This window comes from Pyrus communis, chromosome 17 (genome assembly GCF_041283825.1).
Source record: "Pyrus communis isolate YQ-2024b chromosome 17, ASM4128382v1, whole genome shotgun sequence".
Classification (NCBI taxonomy): Eukaryota; Viridiplantae; Streptophyta; class Magnoliopsida; order Rosales; family Rosaceae; genus Pyrus; species Pyrus communis.
Genome location: NC_142581.1, coordinates 2,842,797 through 2,866,830, shown reverse-complemented (window position 1 = coordinate 2,866,830; position 24,034 = coordinate 2,842,797). Strand labels below are relative to the sequence as shown.

Genomic DNA, 24,034 nt, shown 5'->3' with positions numbered 1-24,034 from the left:
CAATTACAAGGTCCACAAATATTAAACTGTTAACTTATTACAACATCTTCAATGGAGTAGGCAAATGGGTAATTATAATCACAGTGCCACGTTTCTGTACAATCATTGTTCAGTTAAGCGCTATGTCATAATTTAATAGAATTCTTGACATTCAGGCTAATTGAAGTATGAATCTGCGAGCAACACATAACTTTAGGTATAAAAGTGAGATGAAAAAACTTAGGGTAGCAAAGTGCGAATTTCACGATACTTAAGAGTAGTAAAGTAAGAATTAGTGGGCCAAGATCTTACCACATCATCAATTAACAGAAAAATTAATGGCTAGGCTAAGGAAATATCAAAATATCATAAAAATCAAACTTTAGGTGTGAAAGTGATACAAAAGAAAGTAAATGTAGTAAAGTGCGATTTTGGTGAAACTTAAGGGTAATAAAGTAGAAATTTACCCCCCTTTTTATGAAGCAAATGAGTATGCAACTTTCCACGTTAGTCATTAGAGTACAACTTTACCTATTTTTTTCTCTACACCATTGAAGATGCTCTTAAACAATTGAAAAACATAATTATAGCCATAACCGTTGTCTATTATTTTTTTCTCCCCTTTGATTCTGGAATTTCATGTTGCATGCCCAGTTTCCTCGTCACTCATGATGTGATCTTTCGATGCATCTGGGAAGTATTTGATGTCAATATGATATTCTTCTTTTATGGGTTTTCATATTGCCCTATTTTTCCACATATCTTTCCTTTAATCACTTTTTCACCATCCTTTACAATAAATTAAAGGGACAAAACTTCCCTCATTCGTAACATGACATCGTTTCACCATGTAACATTATAACTGAAATTGTTTATTCTCTTTATCATTATCTAATTATTCAATTTACAAAATATTTAGTTATTCAATTAAAAATTTAAAGAGACAAGCCATATAGTCCACCACTAATCGCAATATTATCTTAAGTTAAATCGTACTAATGTAGAGGTTTCTCCTTTTACATTTTTACGTGGAGAGAAAATGAGAGTACAAAAATTACAACACTAAATTCATTTTACTATGATTTGGTCTTATGACATTGTTTCACAATCTTATCTTAAGGTAAACCGTACTAACGTATAGTTTTCTTCTTTTGCATTTTTCGGTGGAGAGAAAACGAGAGTACAAAATTTCACCACTGAATTAATTTTACTATAATTTGGTCTTACGACATTGTTTTAAGGGGAGCGTTTTAAAAATATTTAACCCTAGTTGAATATTTCTCAGTACACTTTTTTTTTCACAGTATCCTTCTTTTTACAAATGATAATCTTAATAGATTAAATTATTAACCAGTTGTTAAGGAGGAGAATCAATTAGAATCGAACTCACTAAATTGTATAAACAATTTTTTTTTTTCGACACTACCATAAACGGTCATTTGCTTTTCTCCCAAATCATTTTCCTGGGGATCCGGGAAATCTTGTGATCATGACCGTTCATCATACATCATGCAATCAATTTTTTTTTTTGACCGCACGATGTATGATAAACGATCATGATCATGAAATCCTCCAGATCCCCAAAAAAAGAATCCTTTTCCTTTTCTCTGTATATTGTTTGTGAGGTATTTGTGTATGATATTGGAGGAGAGCTTTCGTGGACCCATCCTAGGATATGGATCTCTCTCTCTCATTTTTTTCTTTCCCTCTCATATCTCTCTCTCTCTCTCTCTCTCTCTCTCTCACCTAAAAATCGCTGTCTTTCAGTTTGTGCACCCATCTCACCCATCTCCTTTCTCTTTCTGAAAGCCCTGTCAGCCATGAGAGTGAGAGCCAGCACCACCATAATCTAAAGCAGCCCACCCCCCCCCCCCCCCCCACCCCCCCGGCGGGGCATAAAATTTGTTCCAAAAAACTCACAGTACCATTTGGGATTTTTAGTACATGATGCTTCCATATTTCTATGCTATGCTTTTCATTCCTGCATGAAAAAAAAAAATCCAAGTCTTATTATTATTATTTTAATTTCATAGCTCACATCACATATGATGGCCTTCCCTCCTTGTCACAGTTTCATGTTTCAAACCCATGAAGATCCAGACCTCCACCTTGCTAATTCCTCTTGCCATCCTCAGCACTTCCATGGTTTCTCTTCTTATTTTTTTTTTCTTTCATTTATATAGTTTGTCATTTTCGACCAAAAAAATTATACTTTGTGATTAATTAAATTGATTTATGAATAGATGGGGTGTTTAATTATTGATTACTTTTTGTGGTTTTTTGTGGGCTCTCTGCAGGTGGTGGAATGCCTTTTATGATGAAGAGATCACTGTCGTTTTCAGGTGTTGAGAACAATAGATGCCACCATCACGACCAAGAAGCGGCGCTGCATGGAGGAGGAGGAGGGGATGATGATTTGTCGGACGACGGATCCCAGATGGGAGAGAAGAAGAAGAGGCTGAATCTTGAGCAGGTCAAGACTCTGGAGAAGAGCTTCGAAATAGGGAACAAGCTAGAACCGGAGAGAAAAATGCAGCTGGCTAAGGCACTCGGTTTGCAGCCGAGACAGATTGCTATATGGTTTCAGAACAGAAGGGCAAGGTGGAAGACAAAGCAGTTGGAGAAAGACTACGATGTTTTGAGGAACAAATTTGATGCTCTTAAGGCTGACAATGATGCCCTTCAGGCTCACAATAAGAAGCTTCAAGCTGAGGTAATTGATTTAGTTAATTAGCTCAAGTTTATAACTTTTGAAGAATAAATTGTTGCAGCCTTAAGTGTAACCAAGCTGGTTAGAGCAGATGTGCTCCATGCTCTGCACTCTAGTTTGAATTTCATCCCGTAATTTAGATTAGATTAAAGTAGAATATCGCAGACTGATTTTCTCCTCCATTCCTCAATTTTCTTCTCGGATGAAAACCAAGTTTGCAGTTTGAATAATCATCTCCCTAATTTCATTGCAGTTGACTTTCTTCTTCCTTCCTTCCTCTTGGTTTTCCTGAGGTGTACATAGAGTTTGAAGTAGCTAGAGAAATGCTAATTTTTCTTTTAAACATTTAATTAAATGATTAAATAACTTGTTATTGTAAGGGGAATATTTATTTATATCATCAGCATTGATTATGGTGCATTATGATTACTAGGACATCTTAATCTCAATTCTACTGGATGCTGGATCAGCTCTTGATCCAATGCACATGGAAATATATAATTATTGGTATCAATAGACAGTAATATCCCCTAATTAATTTATCTTAATCAGTGTCAGCTTGTCAGATGTGCATCTTAATGAACAAAAGTACTTTAATCTGAGTTGCTTCAAAAGTTAACCTAACTCCAATTGTTTAGATATTTATATTTGTTTGGTTTAAAATTAAATATGATGCAGTTATTGGCTCTAAAAAGCAAAGATTCATCAAATGAAGGAGGGTTTAATTTCAAGAAAGAAACTGATCAGGGTTCTTGGAGCAATGGAAGTGAGAACAGTTCTGACCACCACCACCACCATCATCTCAACTTAGAAATTTCAAGAACAACGGCAACCACCAGCAGCCCACCTTCTGATTCTCCTCAGATGAACGGAAAAAACCTCTTTCCACCGTCCTCCACCTCCCTCAGGTCTGCAAGCACAACCCATCTCCTCCAAGGATCATCGAGGTCAGATCTTCAGTCACTCAAACTTGATCAGATGATTCAGGACGAAGGATTGTGCAGCATGTTCAATGGCATTGATCAAGAGCAGCAAGGGTTTTGGCCATGGCCTGAGCAGCAGCATTTTCATTAATTGGATTGATCATCCAATTAAATTCCAAACCCTGAAGATTAATTACATTATTCTCAAGCAAGTTTGGCCAAGGCTCAGTAATCAGACAAGTAATTAAATATTCAAGGATCATCGAGTTTTAGTTAAATATTCAAGGTTTTTTATTTTTTTTATTTTTTATGTACAGAGTTCCACTTTTGCTTCATCAATTTCATCGGTTGGGCTGAAAAATCAGTGTGGGGGAATTGATTTGACTCTGAATAAGACTTCAATTCTAGTTTATATCCCATATTTTTCTAGATTGTCTAGGCTTGTTAATTTCCTGGGTTGCACTCAGATCATATTAAGAATTTTTTCTTGTTCAAGCGATGTTCTAGTCTAATCTAAACTACATAAAGATATTCAAACTTGAGTGCCGAGAAATAACCAATTTGGTTACGCTCAATTTTACAAGACTACGTACAGTACACTACAAAAAGATTTAGCTAAATAATTAAGTTATATGGATATATATACATGTGCCAGTGAGTGGATTTCCAGCACTGCCATGGAGCATATGGGACATGAGATCAAAAGGATTCTCCTCACCTGCAAAATTTTCAATTTTCTTTTTTAATTTCTATGTTTGTTGGTGCTTTGGGGATCATGATATTGTAATATAAAACAATTTCTATATATAGAATTGCTCTGTGGAAATAAGTTGCAGACTTGCAGTGATGAGAAAAAAAGCTGACTTCATATAGCAGATTAGCTACAGAAGTTATCATGAAGATTAAAGCCTTAAACGTAACTGTGAGGAAAATCTCTGTTGGAGGTAAAGATCGAAGGGCCAATTAAAGAGGTGAGAAAAAGAGGGTTGAGTGGTAGATTCTGAGCACACATTCCAAGTAGAAAGAAGCCAAAGAGATGGGAGGAGAAAGAAAACAATGGAGTCATGGACTGTAAATAATATTTGTGAGGTTTTTGAAGGTGACGTTTGTATATTTCCATCTGACAAGATTAAGTATCTACCTGTGTACTCTCTCTGTAGCATATATATATATATATATATATATATATATATATATATCCATGTGACCTACTGCCACACCATATGTGAATCCCTCCCTATCATTCATTCAAACACAATCATATGCATCTTTCTTTATACCAGATTTTCATGCAACAAAAATACCATTGTGATAATATTTCTGTTAGTAGTGTGAACCTCACGCAAAAGTAACCATAAAACTTTGCATAAACTTGTAAGGAATTGAAATCCTCCTGCTAGCTAATTGACTAAGACAAAATTTCAATTACTTTCATAATATATCAAAGTAGGTTAATTTATCTGCGTAATTACTTTACGATACAGTCATAGAAGTTAACTTTTCATGAAATATATCTTTATTTATTTTTTAGTCTATTTCATGATATATATCTATTATCAACAGAGCCTTTGAATACTCGTGTACTTATCTTTTGAGTCGTCACATCATCCAAGTTCTATATGTATGTAGTTTTCTTGAGTTAGGTACTATTACAAAAGATTTCTTTTCTTGTGTAATCTATGTATCATTTTCAATTGGATTTGATAGAAATTGTGTTGTTGGGTTGGTGTTTAGGAGACCGAAATGGTCATGTCAAGTTAACAAATGAAAACAAGGTCACAAGAGTCAACCACTAATTAATCAAACTATATATAACTTTGGAATGTGCGGTGATCGTCGGTGGACGAATGAGTTACAATTAGGCTAGATTAATAGTTAGACTCCTGTCAATTGTAACCTCGAAAGTGTTGTACAACATGCAAGGTTTAAGATTATGTATATACGCTTGGCAGTGTGCGCGCGCGCGCGCGCACACACATATATATATATATATATATATATATGCACATATATGCCCTTAGTTAATTGTTGTCATTAGATCTTTTTTAATTCATTCGATCTAACATCCATAAATGGTGAGGAATTTGTTGAAGGTAAAACGAGGTGTGTAGATAGCACCACCCTTCATATAATGTTTGGCTACATTAATCCCATCTCGCTTACAATGTGAGTTATATATACGCATGTAGTACTAGCTAGCATGTGGAGTACATGTGAAAATGTAAGGCCTTTGTCTCCTTCAATTTAGACCATAACAATTTAGTCACATGTTTAAGCTGGGAACTAGAAAGTATATCTTATTAATTCAATGCCCTCATCATGAAACTATGAAATTTGGCATGAATTTCCAGTATATGAATGACATGATCACAAAATTAGAGGGATGCTTATGATTAATACACACACACACACACACACACACACTGTTCAGTGACGTTTCTTCTGCAGTCTGCAGGAGGAAGGGACTAGTCGAATATGCTCCATTCATGTCACCTTCCATCCTCTATCGATCCATGCATGCATCTCAGTTCTTTATGATTCATGTAGTCGTCATATAAATCGTGAGCTAATTGTTGACATGGGTTTGAGCTTATAATATATGCATCCATTCAGCGTCCGTTGCGAGATTCTTCAGCTTTTTTTAGAGACACATAGTCCAGTTCACATTGTTTTTTTATGAGCTCAACCGTTTAGATTTAGGATTTTTTTTTTCAAAGTACACTCTACAAGAATCACTTTCGTGGTTCTTAGATATTCATCTGCTATATATAATATGGCAGTCGATGATTGAAGATTTTGGAACTGCATGCCAAGCCTTGAACACCGTGCTTGCAGTTGCATGTTGTTTTTCGATCTCACACACACACACACACACACACATACACATACACATACGTATATTAGGGTAATGCTAGGAAGATTAAAATTTTGAGAGATTTTTTAGTATAACCGTCACACGAGGTGGTACAACACGTGTCCCTATAGAAATGATGGGTTATGTGTGTTAAAAGGTTAATAACTTAAAAATTAAAATTTTCCACCACTTGCATAAAAACACATGGTGTATCATCCATGTTTTGCGTCACAACTAAAAATTTCTCCAAAATTTTAAACCAAATTTGCAAATCAAATAATATGCACCAATAGGAGATAAACACGTTTATCGACACTTAATTATTAATCTAAATTGTGTAAACTATATGATGTGGTTGATGATGATTGAATTATTAATTAAGTGTCGATAAACGTGCTTATTTCCTATTGGTTACATCATTTGATTTGCAAATTTAGTCTCCCTAGCATTATCCTTTTCTAGAGTTTGCAATAGTTTGATGCATTGGGATAGTATTTTCTTGATGCATGGTGGACTAATGAACGATCATGTGCAACCCTCTCCATCCACTCCACAAGTAATTTTTCAGTGTGCTAGGAACAAACCTGATACATCAAGTATCATAATATAATTAGTTGAAATTTCTTTTAAAGTTTTCAACTAATTATATTATAACATATAGTGTATCGGGTCACGTTTCTGGTACATTAAAAAAATTTTACCAGTCCAATTGTTTATTGTAAAATCCATCCTTTTTCTCTTTTTTTTTTCCTTTTTCTTTTGGGTAAAGTGGAAAAGCCCAACAGTTACAAACTTCATAATGTTGTAGCCCAGATCCATAGATGGAGATGTGGCCTCAACATTGTGTAAAGCCCAAATTCACGAGGGGGCATGTGATAACGATTTTAAGGCCTGTTTGAAAGTGTCATTTGAAAAAGATTAATCGACAAAAATTGACAATAGTATATATGATGTAAAATGCAGTGTGTGAATAACATTAGTCAAAGCATAATTTCTTATGAAGAGAAGTGCATTTACGCACGCGTGGTGCTAATATTAGCCGTTGCAAGTAGAGGTGGTAAATCAACTTATTGAGTTATTAATGAGTATCTATGAAGATCTATTTAATTTAATATCATCATAATATAAAAGTGAAATTAGTAATAGTGATGATGATGTAAGATGAAATTAAATTAAACGGATCTCAATTCACAATCCAATCGGTTGATCATGCATCCCCTAATTGTAAATGGCAATTGGGCTTGCACGACAAAAACAACAACAAAAGTTAAAAAGATCCGACAAGAATGCATTAAAGTGTCCTCAACAGAAATTTAAAAAAGCGAGCAGAAAGTTAACACCATAAAAACCACACCACAAAAAGATAAAGTAAAAAGAAAAAAACCCCTGTTTTTGTCTTCTTGTTTTTTGAGAAAGCTATTTAGATGCACAAAAATTTAACATTGCTCAACACGCTATTTAATGAGATTGGTCCTATCATTATATGTGAGAGCTTCAATTGCATTAGATTGTGTCATCAAATGTGTCTAAATAGCATCGGGACGACGTGAGATCATTAGTATTAGAGTATATTAGAGTATATACCAGCAATATTGTCAATTTTATGTTTCTACTTGACACACAAAACTAGTGCAAACATATAATGGAAGAAACCATTTATAAAGTGTGTCAACAAGTATGTCGATTTTATGTGTTTAAATAACATCATAGTTAGAATGTTTTAAGCTACTCTAGTCTACAATAAGGGGAATTCGAACTCAACTACAAGAGATGGACACACTGGCCTAATCCAAAGAGAAAAACCCTTATCCCAATTAGCAATAATAAGACAAATTAAGTCCTAATAACGCCATAATTTTGCAATCAAACAATGTGTTGAGCATCTGCATGAGCACCACATCATCGTCAAAATTTGTAATTATCTTTTTCAATTTAAAAATTTATGTTCCTTTTTTCGCCAAAAAACACATGAAATGTGGCAATCAAGAATTGGCATAGTAACGTTTTAGTCACAAGTTGGAGGACGGCAAGCAAACTGTTTTTTTGGGTAATTCACGAGAAAATTTTCAGTGTGCTGGAACATAGTCTGGTTACTAAGTGTTAGTGTATAAGTGGTTGAATTTTTTTTAAGTATCAAACTACTTGTATTATAATAATTTGTGTAAAAATTTTATTTTCGCTCCCTCACTGAGTCGCTGCCTCTTGTTTCTCTCTCTTAAAACCCTCTCAAACATCCTTCTCATTCCTCACGCTGGTCCTTCGCTCCTTTTCATGCTTAACGCGCGTTTGGCTCCTCTCTCTCTCTCTCTCTCTCTCTCTCTCTCCCTCTCTCGCCAAACCAAACAACATTGTTCTTAGCTTTCTGGTTAGCTTAACCTCGACGCGATTCAGCAGTTGTTTCTGTTCTGTCTCCGTGTCTCTACGTCTTTTTTGTGCCAGTGAATGTGTGTGTTTTTTTTTTGGCTTTTTGTTTTGCTGCGAGTGACCAAGTGATGGTTTTCGAGTGCAAAATGTGTTCTTTCTCTTAGAACTCGTCGCCCTCTGAGATTTTGTTCCTGGGTTTTTTTCTTCGTTCTGAGTCCGACATTCTCCTCTGTTTTAGCTGCAAATTTTACTAGGTGGTCGTCGTTTTCGCTTGCATGTCGTTTTTCTTGTCTTGATTTGAAGCAAAAGGCTTGATTTTTCGAGTTGGTTTCAGTGTTTTTTGTGTTTTTTTTCCTTCTGAATTCAGGATTCTCATATCTGAGAAGGACCCAATGCGTTTCCTAGAATTATGATTCTTTGGGCAGTTTTTCTCTTTTGAGGTTGTTTTTTTTCAGAGTTGTTTTCTGAATTCATAATTTGGTTGCTTTCAAAGGGGATTGAAAGATTGGTTTTTTGGTGAAATCTCATATTTTGTTTCACAAACGGGGGGATTAATCTTGAGTTTTGACAACATGGAATTGGGTCCTGATGCTTTTGTTGGAGCTAAGAATGTCGGAAAATCGAAGGGAAAGGAAAAGAAAGATGACGAAGATGAAGTCACAGGGTGTTGGATGAAGTTAAGGTTCATGGGGAGGTGCATGTCTCCAAAGACCAAGCTGAATAGTTCTGCAAGTGGAACTAGCTCACCAGATGGTATAATTCAATTCATTCCTTAAATTTCCTTTTGTTTTACGACGTTTTCCTTATACAATTTGCCTCAATTTTTATGGTTTTACCTGCAGATTAGATTTTGATTGATTCCTTGACAATGTACTGGTGTGATCATGTTATTTAGCACGTCGGTGCGTCATGGATATAGATGTTTGTGAAAGAATTGAAGTGATCATGTTATTCATCAATCTTCATTTGGTTCTGTATTTGTTATTCTGGTTGGATACATCGATTATTCTGTGATTGTATCTGTTTGTGCATTGTTTCTGGTAGTTTGTTAACCAAGAAAGGCTAAGAACTTTTGTAAGTTCAACCATGAGGTGTTCTTCACATTTTGAATTAGAATTGTACCAATTCTACCGAACATTCCAACTTGCCTAAATATTTCCAGCATGTTTGATTTTGACTTTTTAAGTATGTTCTGTTATCAAGATTCGAATTTGATTTGTGTTTTCTGCATGCTCCCAAACATAAGGATATAGGGCTAGATCATTCTTTTGTGGTTCTGGATAAATGCTGGCACGTGTTTGATTCGCTCTGTGCTTATGAAATGTAGCTAGTTTATTATTTGACTCGTGTTGCTGGATGCGGCTTAAGAGGGATACGCAGGTGTACCCTTTCATTGTTTTGTATAAATTCTGTGCACGTGTTAATTTGGCTGTTCGCTGTGCGCTATGTGAAATGACTATGTTTCCGTTTTTAACTGAAGATTTTAGAGTTGTCTTGACAATTAATGCATCTCTAATGTAATGAGACACGTCTCTGTATGCACATTTTGTAACGGCGATGCTAGTGTCAATTACTCGCCATGTGCACGTGGGCAACTGACTGAAACAGAACTCTTTCATGAAAGTAACGTAGGTGGGACTCTGTGTTACCTGTGTTCGGTTAACTGTTTAGCAAGCTTATCTTTAGCAGGGAGGGCTCTAATCATGGTCACCTACTCCTTCAAATAGCCGTGTCCAATTTTTTATGATCATATTAATCCGTAAACAATTTAGCATATCCACAGAGTATGCTTCCAATAATAAAAAATAATAATTAGATGAGGAAAACATTTAACGGGCTAAGCATTTTCCTATTACGAGTTCTGGTGCATAAAATACCTCATCAATGCTTGATAAATATGCAGACTTCTCTATCAATGCATATCATATATCCTAGTCGTGCCAAATTTAGAATCTGTGCCTACTCTTTATATAAGGCTAAGCTGGTTGTCTTAAATTATACCTAATGATTTGATATGGTGTCATTTGTGGACCAGCAGAAAGTAAAGGTACAAATGAATCGATCAAAGACCAGCCTGGTGCTCCAGTTCCTTCGTCTTCAACCACCAGTAACACAGGAAGTACTGTGCCTACTCCTAAGGCAGCTGAGGAACTGAAAGTTGCTTCCCAGCTACGAAAGTTCACCTTTGATGAGCTTAAGTCTGTAACAAAGAATTTTAGACCTGTGAATCTTCTGGGTGAGGGTGGATTTGGTTGTGTATTTAAAGGCTGGATTGACGAACATGGAACTGCTCCAGTAAAACCTGGAGCTGGGCTTGCAGTTGCCGTAAAGACTCTGAACCATGATGGACTTCAAGGTCATAAAGAATGGCTGGTATGGAACCTCATTATCATTTTTAGTCCGTTACCACTAATTAGAATTATCGGGTGTTTGTTCTCCTTCGTGGATGACTAATGATGTTTTTTCTTTTCCATGTTGTAGGCTGAAGTTAATTATCTTGGCGACCTACTTCATCCTAATTTAGTCAAACTATATGGTTACTGCATTGAGGATGATCAAAGGTTACTTGTATATGAGTTTATGCCTCGGGGAAGCTTGGAGAATCACCTCTTTAGAAGTATGTACTCAAAACTATATCTACTCAAAATTTGAATTTGGTTTTCCTTGTGACAAGTGTTTAGATGTGTATTTTCCTTTGGCTTGAAGATTTATGTTCACCTTTTAATGCTTGCGAGTGATTTGAACTACTGTGACTCCCACTGAATTTAACCTAGGATAGAGTTTAATGTGATGCAGAGGGACACAAGGATGATGATGGTTGTATTTTTTGGTGAGCGGTTTTCTATTAGTCTTAGCGTTGACGTGTGGATACTGTTTTAACACAGGTCCTTTATGTTTTTTGCTTGTTATAGTGTGTTTGAAAGTGCTTGTCTTAGGAATGAAAAGTTTCTATGTTTTAGATGCTATTCATATGCAAATTGTGCTAATACTATCTTAAATTCGTGTTTGGGGGTTGTGGATTACGATTTATTTCCTACTGTTAATTTACATCTAAACGAAGAAAGGGGTTAAAACTTACCAAAGTTGGATCCGCGTCATGATTAAATGCGGTGAGGTGGTAAGAATGCTCGAGTTTAAGTTGCCACACCTCAAAAAATTTCTGAATGATGTTTCCTGAAAAAACAAAAAACAAAAGTTAAATGTGAATGAGAGTCTGCAGTGTAAGTTCTGGTTGTTCGATTTTTTTATGCTTCAGTGCTTTTTTTTCCCCCATTTCAGAGTCCTGGCCACTCCCTTGGCCTATCCGGATGAAAATAGCTCTTGGTGCTGCAAAGGGTCTTACCTTTCTTCATGAGGAAGCCGAAAGGCCAGTGATTTATCGAGATTTCAAAACATCTAATATATTGTTGGATGCGGTGTGTTACTGAGTTCAGGTTCGAATGTCCTTGTTTTTACCTGATACCTATTCTTCTAATCAATGATTTATTCTCCCAGGACTACACTGCCAAGCTTTCTGATTTTGGGCTCGCCAAAGATGCTCCAGAGGGAGACAAAACTCACGTCTCCACCCGAGTTATGGGCACTTACGGTTATGCAGCCCCTGAGTATGTAATGACAGGTTGGTATCATAAACTGTATGAATCATCTTTTTTGCCTTAGTCTCAACAGTGCTTACTGCATCTCATTATTTATGCTCTTTTGCTCTTGTGGAATGTAAACTAATTTATATAATGCAAGCCATCTTCTATCAGGACACCTCACTTCAAAAAGTGATGTGTATAGCTTCGGGGTGGTTCTGCTTGAAATGTTGGTTGGTAAAAGATCTATGGACAAAAACCGACCCAAAGGGGAGCATAACTTGGTTGAGTGGGCACACCCGCATCTGAGAGACAGGCGAAGGTTCTATCGTCTAGTAGATCCTCGAATTGAAGGCCGCTTCTCTATCAAAGGTGCTCAGAAGGCATTTCATTTGGCTGCCCGTTGCCTTAGCCGTGACCCCAAGGCTAGACCTCTGATGAGCGAAGTTGTTGAAGTGCTGAAGCCTCTTCCCGATCTCAAAGACATGGCCTGCTCCTCATCTTACTACCAAGCCTTACAAGCTCCTGGGTCCAATCCAATTTCTCGAAGTGGCAGTAGAGGGCTGGCCGGGGTTTCAAGGAATGGACAACCAACTAGAACCCGATCCATGCCAAATGGTCCGCATGCCTCACCCTATCACCTAAACCATCTTAACCGATCACCCAGACCTATTGCGCAATCTGCACAATCATAAGGTTGAGCTCCCGTTAGATTTCCATTTTGTTTCCTTTTGTCAGAAGTTATCGTTCAAGGGATAGGACAGAGAGTGAGAAAAGAAAAGACCTCAGCTGTTTTATCGAGTCGAATGTCAGTGTGTTCTTCGGAGAGTCGAGTTTATAGGGTTTTGTCATCAAGCTTAACTTGTATGGCTAGACATAGATATTGAGCATAGAAATTTACCAAAGGAACATTTAAACTAGCCAAAGAAAAGAATCTTAAAGATGCTTGTTGTATGTGCAGTGAAAAAGGTTTCATGTTTTCTTGTTTCTTCGTTAGTAACTGCCTTTGTCGGTAATCTGCAATCTATGTTTCTCATTGATTTATTTGTGTTGTACGTGAACTGCCTGAACAATTGCCAACCGTTGATGTGCATGAAACTGCCTGAAGTTTCGAAGCAGTAAACACATCCACGGTGGACAATTGTGCGCGCACACGTGGTTGATTGTTCTTTAAGCTTTAACGAGTTCCCTGTTTCAAATAAATAAACATGGCATGACGTGCTGGGGAAAAATCTTCGAATTATGTCCAGATCAATGTATTTAATCATTACATTTATTCATTCCCTGGAACCTAACCTTACAAGAAATTCAAATCACAAAAGGTGAGACATATGAAGCTAATTTAAGCTTTAATTGAAAACTTAAAAAGCATAAAATGCTTGTAAGGCCTTTTAGGAGTCACAATTGTGGAAGGGAAATTAGGGTGATTGACAGAATCCGGAAACCCTTGAGTCTCCAAGCACAACGCTGCATGCGGTTCATACACAAACCCTCCTTTCCCCTTCACATCCTTGAGAGAGTTACTCGTGTAGAACTGCAAGCCGGGCGCATTCGTCAACAGCTCTAAAACCCTCCCGGACTTTTTGTCGTGCACCACCACGGCGGGCCTCAGTTTGTTGCCTACACCGCTGCTGTCGAGGCAGTAGTTGATGTCGTAACCGCTAGGCAGCTTGTTGATCCTGCTTCCCACATCATTTGGCTTGAGGAAGTCGTACGGGGTTCCTTTTACAGAAGCTATTTTGCCGGTGGGAATGAGGTGACTGTCGACGGGAGTGTAATGAGAGGCAAAGATCGTGACGTCTTGGGACAGAATATCGCCACTGTTGTGACCGCCGAGGTTCCAGTAGGTGTGTTGAGCTAGACTCACCGGAGTCGGCTTGTTTAGAGCCTTAGCTTTCATTTTTATGCTCAGTTGGTTGTCTCCAGTGAGGGTATAGCTCACGGTAGCTAGCACATCGCCGGGAAATCCTGTACAGATTATGTAACAATGAATTCAGTCCGTAGAACGATAACTTTTATGCAACGAGATGTCACTGTGGCAGTATCCAAATTAAGTCATGTATGGTCAATGTTGGAAAGTTTAAAAGCATAACAATGCTTGATTTGATTGGGAAACCGTCACAGTAGCATCTAGAACACATACAAAAGTGAACGTTGTGAAGTTGCGTATACCTTGTTCGCCATCGGCACTATGATAGGTGAAGACAATGGAAGGAGAATGACCTTCGTTCTTGTGCTTTATCACTTTCCAGACAACATCACTGAATCCTTTTTTGCCACCTGACATTCAGCTAACCAATTCAATAAGGTAAATTAAGTTGCAGGTATTAAGCTAAAACAAGATTAAGACAAGATTAGTTTCGAGTTAAAACAACATTAATGTATACCATGAAGCATGTTTTTTCCCTCATTAGCAACTAACATGTAGTGAGTTCCATTTAACGTAAATTGAGCTCCTCCAATTCTGTTAGCAACCCGTCCAACGACAGAACCGATGTAAGAAGTATCATTCTGCAAAATTGCAAATCACAATGAAAACAGAAGGCAATTAGACAGTTGCAGGAGTATGGCGACGCAAGTGATAGATTTGAAATACCGTCATTTTTTTTTGGTAAAATAGGAGGGTAAAAAACCCTAAACTAAACAAGCCTTGGAGATCCCTAAGCAATCATCCATCAACACCATTCTAATCCACAGAAGAGGATCATGAAAAATGCAAACCCCTAGACAAAATGGGCCTTGCATGAAATACCGCCACTTTAACATTCTAGTGCACGTAGGTTTTTCTCGAGTTACAGGACAAACAAACAGGTCAACCAACCATTTCGATTCACGTGTTACTGTAAATCATTCAAGTATCTACAATATAGTAACTATTTAAATATAGACCAAAACAAAAAACCCAGGTCAAGACTTAGATTTGCACACCTTCAACTTGCTCTGCATTCTGCAATACCATGATCCTTTTTTGGTTTTTTATGGAATGATTGGTTAAAAACAATTGTTGTGAGTAGCAAAGTGCAGGAACCAAAAACTCTGTCTATGTGGTTAGTTGTACGAGAAGCTAAGGGACTCTCAAAAAAGTGGAACTCTTCATGGATTCTCTGTCATCTCATACTTTGCACAATACTTTATACTATTAGCAACAAAATTGACGTTAAACTTTGAGGTAACAGAGAGTCCATGAGAGCCACTTTAAGAGAGTCCCCTCATCACTTCTCTAGTTGTATTATTTTAAGAAATGTGTTTCCCTAAAACTTTTCAAATGGACAACTTGTTTTGCTTCAAGGTTAGGAAAAACTTGACCATTGACTTAAAATCTTGCCTGCATTTTCCTTGACTACAGATAAATTTCCAGCTGGGGTTAATCACAATTTTACAAATTTTCCATGACATTCAAGAAATGTAGATTTGGTTGATTCAAGAATAAGAAATCATGTTAATAAAAAATAGACAAACTGACTGAAATAATAATTTTATAAATCATACATCTCTCAAATATTTTGATAAAATATTAACAACATAACGATCGAATACTGAAAGTTATCGTTTAAATTTGTATTTTCACTTTTTCGGCCAATTTCCCATAAAAATAAGACTAGAGATTCCCACGCCCTACAGTTCCCCTGCCCAGCTAATCAAATCATTTCAAAGAATAATGTAAAAATAAAAACAACTAAACATAGCTAGCACATCCACATTAATTCTTGCCTAAAATCCAAACTAACATTGTCCTCCCTATGAGACAAACACAGCAGTGTGGATCCCTCATAGAAGCTTTGGAACACTGTCAAGAACACTAAACAGAAAAAAAAATTACAGGAAAAGAGAAAACTCACCGTGTACTCTTTGACGGAATCGTACCCGAGAACTACATCAGCAAGCTTTCCTGCAAACACCAGAAAGGAAGAAACGGGAAAACCGAAGAGAAGTTAACACAAGAATTCGAGAAACAGGAAACCATCGAGGTAAAATCAAAGTTCATAGAATTCGAGAAATGAACACAAACCATTTTTGTCCGGTAAGACAAGGGAGATGATAGTTGCACCCCAGTTGGTGAACTTGACTGAAAGATCACCCTTCTTGAGAGCATACACACCAATCCTTTCCTTCGATTCGGAACCAGAAGCATTCGCAATCGCGAGAGCGGCTAGAACGATGAAACAAAGTAGAACACGAGTGTTGGACATCTTGCTGAGTAAAATGTTCATATCGGATAAGATCAAAGGAAGAGTAGAAGTGTCACGGGTGGGACATGAACACGAAACAAGTCAGAGAAAAGGGAGCAGTTTGTACATTATGGTTAAGCTCTTATGTTTGTAGAGCCGGTTGTGTTGACTTGGTAACTCTACAAACAATGTGAGAAGATTCTTCAGTCGCCCAATTGTGGTCCCTTAATAAGACAGACTAAGAGTTTGTTTGCAAGTGTTTTTAAACGACTTTAAATGTTTTTGGTGTAATTGCTTTTTGGTTTCAAAAGCACTTTAAGTGGTTTTTGGAAAGAAGCACAAGATATATGTTTATTACAGGAAGTACTTAAAATGTTTTTCAAGATTCACTTGAATTTTTACTAAGAATTGGTTTCAAAAACATTTTCACAAAAAATCTTTTAGTCGTTTCAAAAATACTTCCAAATAAGCCCCAAGAATTTATTAACGCAATTTATTTGTTAATCGCTCGGCTTTATGCAATGCAAGATAATACTGAATAAGATGACTTTTCAATTTCATGACCCATGATCCTCAAGTATTGACTGCATGTCATACAAAAGATAGCCGTGACACCCAAAGTTTTTGGCTTTTGTCTGCAAATCATGATTACCATGCAATAAAGTAATATCATCCTCATTCGTAAAGTATTAGTTGCTAAAGTTTTTCGATTTGGATTGAACTCTCTGTCATCATTAAGAAGCAAAATTGGAAATGTTACTTTTGACTACATGTGGCATGTACCTACCAAGCAAATTGAGAAAAATCATCATTGACATTCGCTCCGCAATGTAACGAGGGTATATTCCTTTTCCTATCTCACTCCTTACGTGATTTAATCCAATGATGAGCAAGATGGAGTGAAGGGAATGTATGTACACAAGTATTAGCTATCCAAGAAGCGAAACGGCAGGAGATGTTGACTACCGGGTCCCTGTAAGAGAGAAGAATGGCATACGTTAAAAGTTTAGAACCGTGTGAGAGGCAGGCTACGAAAGCAATGACACAACCAGTTGGTTCCATACGGATATCTGCCTTTTTTATGTCAGCCATTTGTATTGTTTTGGGAAAGGTAGCAATCCAATTGTGGTACCTACTAAAAGATAATGCATAACTATATAAATAAATTAGTACCAATAACAATCTATTTTAACAAAAATAAATAAATAAAGAAGAAAAACTTTCATATGACGGGATATTACTGCGCCGGTATAAAGATAATGAAAAGGCTGCAAGCTTTTGGTTCCAATCAAAATAAAAGATGAAGAACTTCCATACCAATCAATTTCTGATCAAAATAAAAAATGAGGTACTTCCATACAACAGAATGTAACTGTGGAGATACCATGATAATCATGTTGAATTACGAACTTGTCTTGGGCCCAAGTTATCAAACACAAATAAATGGTCCAGCCTATGGAACCTTTTACCGTTAGGTAAGTTTGGCCACTGCATCAATGGAGGATGAGTAATCCCACTTCAAAGTGAAAGTTCGGTTTGCATCCATGGAGGATGAGTAGTCACTATGTATTGAATTTTGAATGTCTATATTTGTATTGTGTGAAACCAAGTACAAGGAAAGCTCATATAAATGAGCGGAAGAAAGGAAAAGAAACAGGAGGAGCCGAAAACAAGGAAAAGCAAAACATAAAGAAAGAAAAAGCAAAGCATGAAACATGGAGGAGCCGAAAACAAGGAAAAGCAAAACATAAAGAAAGAAAAAGCAAAGCATGAAACATGGAAGCAGAAAACATGGAAGGAAACATGGAAAAGTAAAGTTTCTTCAAATACTCCCCCTCAAGCTGGATCAAAGGGATTAATTGATCCAAGCTTGAACAAAAGACGTTGAAAATCAGCAGAGGGTAATCCTTTTGTGAAAATATCCGCAAGTTGATCATGACTGCGCGTGTAGTGAGTGTCGATCACCTTGGACTGAACTTGATTTCTGACGTAGTGACAATCAACTTCAATATGTTTAGTTCACTCATGGAATACAGGATTCGATGCAATGTGCATCGCGGCCTGATTATCACAGTGTAGGGACATGGGTTGTTGATGAGGAAAACCTAAAGTTAACAGAAGGCTTTTGAGCCAAATAAGTTCACAAGCAGTGGACGCCATAGCACGATACTCTGCCTCTGCACTAGAGCGTGCAACAACACTTTGTTTCTTGCTTTTCCAGGTAACTAGGTTGCCTCCCACAAACGTACAAAACCCAGTGGTAGACTTGTGATCGAGAGAATTGCCTACCCAGTCAGCATCGGTATAGCCTGAGATCTGAGTGTGACTATTGTTGCTCATAAGAATTCCTCTACCAATGGAACCCTTAAGATAACGTAGCACACGATGAACAATCTTCAAATGATCCATGCTTGGAGAGTGCATAAACTGGCTAACAATGCTGACAGCATATGATATATCAGGACGTGTGATAGTCAGATAAATGAGTTTGCCAACCATTCTTTGATAGTAACTTAAATTGGGAACTGGATCACCGTGAGTTTTTAGCTTCAAGTTGCTATCCAAAGGGGTACGAGCAGGCTTGCAATCTGTCATTTTTGCTTCGTGAAGAAGATCCATGACATACTTGCGTTGGTTGAGGAAGAAACCCTTGTGAGAGTGTGCCATCTCGATGCCCAGAAAGTATTTGAGAGTGCCAAGATCCTTGATAGCAAACTTGTTGTTGAGATACTGTTTAAGAGCATTAATCTCTGACATATTATCACCTGTCACAATTAGATCATCAACATAAATGAGTACAACTAGTTTACCCACTAAGCTGGAACGAACAAATAGGGAAGAATCCGCATTACTTCGACAAAAACCAACCCTTTCCAGAACATGACTGAGCTTGGCATACCATGCACGTGGACTTTGCTTGAGACCATAAATGGATTTATGGAGTTTGCATACCATTTCTGGATTGTTTGATTGAGGATGACCTGGGGGTAGCTTCATGTAAACCTCTTCTTCAAGTTCACCATGCAGGAAAGCATTTTTAACATCCATTTGAAAGAGAGGTCATGCATTGTTAATTGCAACCGACAACAATACTCTAACAGTGTTCATTTTTGCCACCGGAGCAAATGTCTCTTTATAATCGACGTCATAGGTTTGTGTAAAACCTCGAGCAACCAAGCGAGCCTTATTCCTTTCGATTGTGCCATCTGAATGAAACTTAGTTTTGTACACCCAACGACTCCCCACTGCCTTCTTTCCTTTTGGAAGTTTCACTATAGTCCATGTGTTATTTTCATGGAGGGCTTGAAGCTCCTCTGCCATAGCATTTCTCCACTCACTGTAAAGATTGGCTTCTTGAAAACTTTGAGGTTCTCAAGCTTCATTAATGGCACTTAGGAATGTAGCAAAAGAAGATGAGACTTTGCTATAATCAATAACATCAGTCACGGGATACCTGGCAGTGTAGGTCATATAATCATGCAACTTGGATGGAAGTTTCCTCTCTCGTGCAGGATTGCGACGAACTGTAGGAGATTGAACTACAGGTATTTGAACAACATCATGGTTGGAAGGATCACTGGAGGGTGCAGTGTGAATCTCTGATGAGGAAGGGTTTTCATCTTCAAGATGTTCCACCGAGTGAAGGTTAACATCATCCGGCACATGATCACTAGGAGTGCATGTTGCATCTTCTCCGTTTGGATATGGAAAAGGAAATAAGTCCATCAAATGCTCCCCCTGTCTAGAGTAATCCAGTGATTGTGAGAAGTAAGGAACATGTTCTTCAAATTTAACATCCCTTGAAACAACCATTTTTCTAGTTGTTGAATTATAGCACTTGTAACCTTTTTGGGTAGATGAATAACCTAGAAAGACACATTTGGCAGCCCTTGGGTCTAGCTTGTCACGATTTTGAGTTTGAATGTGAACAAAGCATGTACACCCAAAGACTCTCAAATGGGAAAAGTTGATCTTTCTATTTTTCAAGACCTCATAAGGTGATTTAAAATTCAACACTTTACTAGGCAATCTATTGATGAGATATGCCGCAGTAAGGACTCCTTGAGACCAAAACTTCTTAGGCACATTCATGTGAAACATAAGAGCTCTAGTCTTCTCAAGTAGATCTCTATTCTTCCTCTCGGCCACCCCATTTTGTTGAGGTGTTCCAACACAGCTTGTTTGGTGTAATATACCATGCGTGCTCAAGTAGTGTGACATGTTATCAGACATATATTCTGTGCCGTTATCTGATCGTAAAATATGAATTTTTGAAGCAAATTGGGTGGCCACAAGTCTATGAAAATCTTGAAAAACTTCCATCACTTCACTTTTAAATTTCAAAAGATACAACCAAGTAATCCTTGTGAAATCATCCACAAAAGTTACAAAATATTTGTATCCATCAAAAGACTCTATAGTTGGTCCCCAAACATCGGAATGCATAATTTCAAAAGGGTTACTAGCCCTAGACAAAGAGGAAGTAAATGGTAATCTAGTAAACTTAAAAAAATGACAAACATCACAAGGACTTGTAACTTTGCACATATTTGGGAACAAGGTGGATAGAACTTTTTCAGAAGGATGTGCTAGACGTTGGTGCCAAAGTTGTTGTTCTTGAGCTAAGCTTGAAGTGACTTGAAAAACCTTGGGAACTTGAATATGCTTGGAAAGATAGTAGAGACCATTTAAGAAAAATCCTTCACCAATCGTCTTCTTGGTGACTACATCCTGAAAGATCACATTTTTGGGAGAGAAAATGGCAAGACAATTTAATGAGTTTGTGATCTTGCTAACAGATAAAAGTTGAAAAGGGAATGAGGGAACATAAAGAGCCTCAGACTCGACATCACTTGAGATCAAATGTATTTTTCCTTTTCCCACAACCATAGCATTTTTTCCATTGGCAACTGACACTTGGGATGGAATAGAAAATTTTTCAAATTTATGCAAGTTTGTAGACTTGTTAGTCATATGATCAATGGCTCCAGAATCTATAATCCAATAATCATGCACATTACCAATGTTGAGAGCAGTTGAGAAGGAATGTAAGATACCTGGGATGTCCCTTTGTACCACGCCTTCATTTCCAGCCAGGAAGCCAGCAAACTGTCCTAGTAGTGCAGTTTGATTGTTGTCACACTGATTTAGTGGTCCTTCACTATCTCCAAGACCTTGTTTCTTATGAAGAAACATAGCAAACTCGTTGATCAGTGCAGCTGGATTAGTGGTGAACTTCAGTGCTCCATCAGAAGTTGTGGCAACATGATTTGCCTTGTAAGAAGGGTTGTACGAACCTTTCGAGACACCTTTGTTATCCCTAGGAAACTTTGGTTTTAACTCTGGATGAAGAATCCAGCATCGGTCTCTTGAGTGCCCACCAGCATCACAATGGCTACATTTTAAGCCAGTTTTCTTTCCTTTGTAGCCTCTCCCCTCACCAAGTTTTTGGTTAGAGAAGTAAGCCCTAGCTTCTGGTATATTTGCCTTCATGTCCAAGGTCATGACTTTCCTTCGAACCTCTTCTCTTTGAATTGTGGCACACACACTTGAAAAAGAAGGCAGGTCGGGATTCATGAGGATATGGCTTCGAAGATCTTCGAATTCAGGGCTCAGGCTTGCTAGGAGTTGGAATATTTTGTCTTCCTCGGCTCTTTTAGTTAGCACAGCAGCGTCGATGGTGTGTGGTCGATACACATTCAGCTCGTTCCACATAGTGGTCAGCTTTCCAAGATGTTGCACAAATGGCTTCCCTTCCTGTTGCAAACCAGCAATGTCCTTCTTTAACTGAAACACTCTAGCCGCATTGTTCTGATTTCCATACATTTCCTTGAGATTTTTCCAAAGAGTCATGGAGGATTCAGCATAGCTAAAAATTTCTGCAATCTTACGATCCATGGAATTGAGTAGCCACGACATGACCAACTGGTCTTTGCATAGCCAAGCATCATACTCCGGTGAGGTAGTCTCAGGCATTGGAATAGCACCATTAACATAACCAAGCTTTGATCGTCCTCCCATAGCAAGAGAAACTGCTCTCTCCCATGGAAGATAGTTAAACTCATTTAGCAAGATAGAACTAAGACGTTGATTTGGGTTGATATCAATATCTGAGTGTGGTGATGGTGGAGTAGCATGAAAGCCGTCTCCTTCCAAATTTACTAAGCTTTCTTCAGCCATGATTGAAGGACAAGAAGCTCACAAATCTCTCAAGAGAACACCACAGAGACAGGCCGGTTAGGGTCACTGCTCTGATACCATATTGAATTTTGAATGTCTATATTTGTATTGTGTGAAACCAAGTACAAGGAAAGCTCATATAAATGAGCGGAAGAAAGGAAAAGAAACAGGAGGAGCCGAAAACAAGGAAAAGCAAAACATAAAGAAACAAAAAGCAAAGCATGAAACATGGAGGAGCCGAAAACAAGGAAAAGCAAAACATAAAGAAAGAAAAAGCAAAGCATGAAACATGGAAGCAGAAAACATGGAAGGAAACATGGAAAAGTAAAGTTTCTTCCAATACTATGTCTTGTGTTTAGTAGCTTTTCCTCTTGTATAAATACCCCCTCCCCATAAGGTTTAATCACATCAAATCAAATAAGGAGAAGCAACAATAGCTTCAAATAGTGTAAGCAGTGTTATACTTTTTATATTTATTATTTTTTTGAACCAAAAAATCTATATATATATATATATATATATTAAATAAATTTGACCGTAAAGTCAACCTCACTCCAGCATTGCTATCATAAGAAGTGACTTTGAGGAGAATTTATTGATAAACAAGAAAAATACAATATGTCAAGGGGGACATGAAGCCAAACCATGACCATTAAAGAATTTACGAAAACAAGTCAAAACCTCTTTTAGCAAAACCTATAACAAGGAAGCTTAGAAAGGTTATGAGAATAAGTAGTTGCAGCACAAGGAGGGCATGAATTCCACCAATGAACACCGAGGTGATCAACACCATAATTGGCCAAACAATCAGCAACTTGATTACCCTCCCTAAAATCTGAGAAATCTGAACTTGCATGGAGGATAATAAAACTCGACAGTTATGCCAACTAACCAAAAGTCTCCAAGGGATCGATATCAAAGAAGGCGAAGATGAAGAAAGAAGGTGAACAACTAGTGAGGAGTCACACTCAATCCATAATGAATGCCAACCTTGGTCCCAAGCTAAAGATATACAATGAATAACAGTGCATAGTTCAACATTTAAAGAAGAGGTCAAACCTATTAAATGACATGTAAAATCACGAAAGATACCACCAAATGCAGCCACATCAAAGGAACCTCTTGCAGCACTATCAATATTTACTTTAATCCAAGACTAAAAAGGCAGGCGACACAACACCTCAATAATTTTTCGAGCCTTAGTAGGACATCCATGAACACCCTAGGTCATATTTTGAGTATTTTCTAGTATTAGTTTTTGTGTGAGAAAATCCTTG

At 37.5% G+C, this 24,034-nt stretch overlaps 4 protein-coding genes and 1 long non-coding RNA gene across 6 annotated transcripts; 2 read left to right on the top strand and 3 right to left on the bottom strand.

Moving 5' to 3' along the window:
• Positions 1-1,644: 1,644 nt before the first annotated feature.
• Positions 1,645-4,107, top strand: LOC137709333 (homeobox-leucine zipper protein HAT7). Its single transcript, XM_068448418.2, has 3 exons — positions 1,645-2,124; positions 2,277-2,692; positions 3,368-4,107. Exons 1-3 carry the CDS (start codon positions 2,025-2,027, stop codon positions 3,761-3,763), a joined length of 912 nt encoding a protein of 303 aa, XP_068304519.2. The 5' UTR covers positions 1,645-2,024; the 3' UTR covers positions 3,764-4,107.
• Positions 4,108-8,644: 4,537 nt separating this feature from the next.
• LOC137707944 (serine/threonine-protein kinase PBL34-like) lies at positions 8,645-13,395 on the top strand. 2 transcript variants are annotated; one of them, XM_088689074.1, is made up of 6 exons: positions 8,645-9,583; positions 10,869-11,203; positions 11,312-11,447; positions 12,110-12,246; positions 12,326-12,449; positions 12,583-13,395. In XM_088689074.1, the coding sequence occupies exons 1-6, from the start codon at positions 9,403-9,405 to the stop codon at positions 13,101-13,103; spliced, it is 1,434 nt and encodes a 477-aa protein (XP_088545200.1). In that variant the 5' UTR covers positions 8,645-9,402; the 3' UTR covers positions 13,104-13,395. The 2 variants fall into 2 exon arrangements, with proteins under 2 accessions (XP_088545200.1, XP_068302991.2); XM_068446890.2 differs by having other exon boundaries at positions 8,715-9,583; positions 10,866-11,203.
• A 232-nt stretch (positions 13,396-13,627) lies between these two features.
• On the bottom strand, positions 13,628-16,777 carry LOC137707945 (uncharacterized). Its single transcript, XM_068446891.2, has 5 exons — positions 16,418-16,777; positions 16,248-16,297; positions 14,796-14,919; positions 14,581-14,688; positions 13,628-14,376 (listed from the first exon to the last, which is right to left on the bottom strand). The coding sequence occupies exons 1-5, from the start codon at positions 16,617-16,619 to the stop codon at positions 13,751-13,753; spliced, it is 1,110 nt and encodes a 369-aa protein (XP_068302992.2). The 5' UTR covers positions 16,620-16,777; the 3' UTR covers positions 13,628-13,750.
• A 4,106-nt stretch (positions 16,778-20,883) lies between these two features.
• Positions 20,884-21,756, bottom strand: LOC148689248 (uncharacterized). The gene is made up of 2 exons (XR_015958719.1): positions 21,635-21,756; positions 20,884-21,308 (listed from the first exon to the last, which is right to left on the bottom strand). It is a non-coding gene; the product is annotated as an uncharacterized LOC148689248 (long non-coding RNA).
• Positions 21,757-21,787: 31 nt separating this feature from the next.
• On the bottom strand, positions 21,788-22,757 carry LOC137722073 (uncharacterized). Its single transcript, XM_088689423.1, has 3 exons — positions 22,500-22,757; positions 21,852-22,406; positions 21,788-21,796 (listed from the first exon to the last, which is right to left on the bottom strand). Exons 1-3 carry the CDS (start codon positions 22,755-22,757, stop codon positions 21,788-21,790), a joined length of 822 nt encoding a protein of 273 aa, XP_088545549.1.
• Between the last annotated feature and the right edge of the window lie 1,277 nt (positions 22,758-24,034).

Coding starts and splice junctions, on each gene's coding strand:
- LOC137709333 (XM_068448418.2), top strand. CDS start 2,025: ATGATGGCCTTCCCTCCTTGTCACAGTTTCATGTTTCAAACCCATGAA. Junction 2,125..2,276: donor CCATCCTCAGCACTTCCATG/GTTTCTCTTCTT, acceptor GGCTCTCTGCAG/GTGGTGGAATGCCTTTTATG. Junction 2,693..3,367: donor ATAAGAAGCTTCAAGCTGAG/GTAATTGATTTA, acceptor AATATGATGCAG/TTATTGGCTCTAAAAAGCAA.
- LOC137707944 (XM_068446890.2), top strand. CDS start 9,403: ATGGAATTGGGTCCTGATGCTTTTGTTGGAGCTAAGAATGTCGGAAAA. Junction 11,204..11,311: donor AAGGTCATAAAGAATGGCTG/GTATGGAACCTC, acceptor TCCATGTTGTAG/GCTGAAGTTAATTATCTTGG. Junction 12,247..12,325: donor CTAATATATTGTTGGATGCG/GTGTGTTACTGA, acceptor TTATTCTCCCAG/GACTACACTGCCAAGCTTTC.
- LOC137707945 (XM_068446891.2), bottom strand. CDS start 16,619: ATGAACATTTTACTCAGCAAGATGTCCAACACTCGTGTTCTACTTTGT. Junction 14,920..16,247: donor ATTCCGTCAAAGAGTACACG/GTGAGTTTTCTC, acceptor GCAATTTTGCAG/AATGATACTTCTTACATCGG. Junction 14,689..14,795: donor GGGAAAAAACATGCTTCATG/GTATACATTAAT, acceptor GCTGAATGTCAG/GTGGCAAAAAAGGATTCAGT.
- LOC137722073 (XM_088689423.1), bottom strand. CDS start 22,757: ATGGCTGAAGAAAGCTTAGTAAATTTGGAAGGAGACGGCTTTCATGCT. Junction 22,407..22,499: donor GGCTATGCAAAGACCAGTTG/GTCATGTCGTGG, acceptor AAAAATCTCAAG/GAAATGTATGGAAATCAGAA.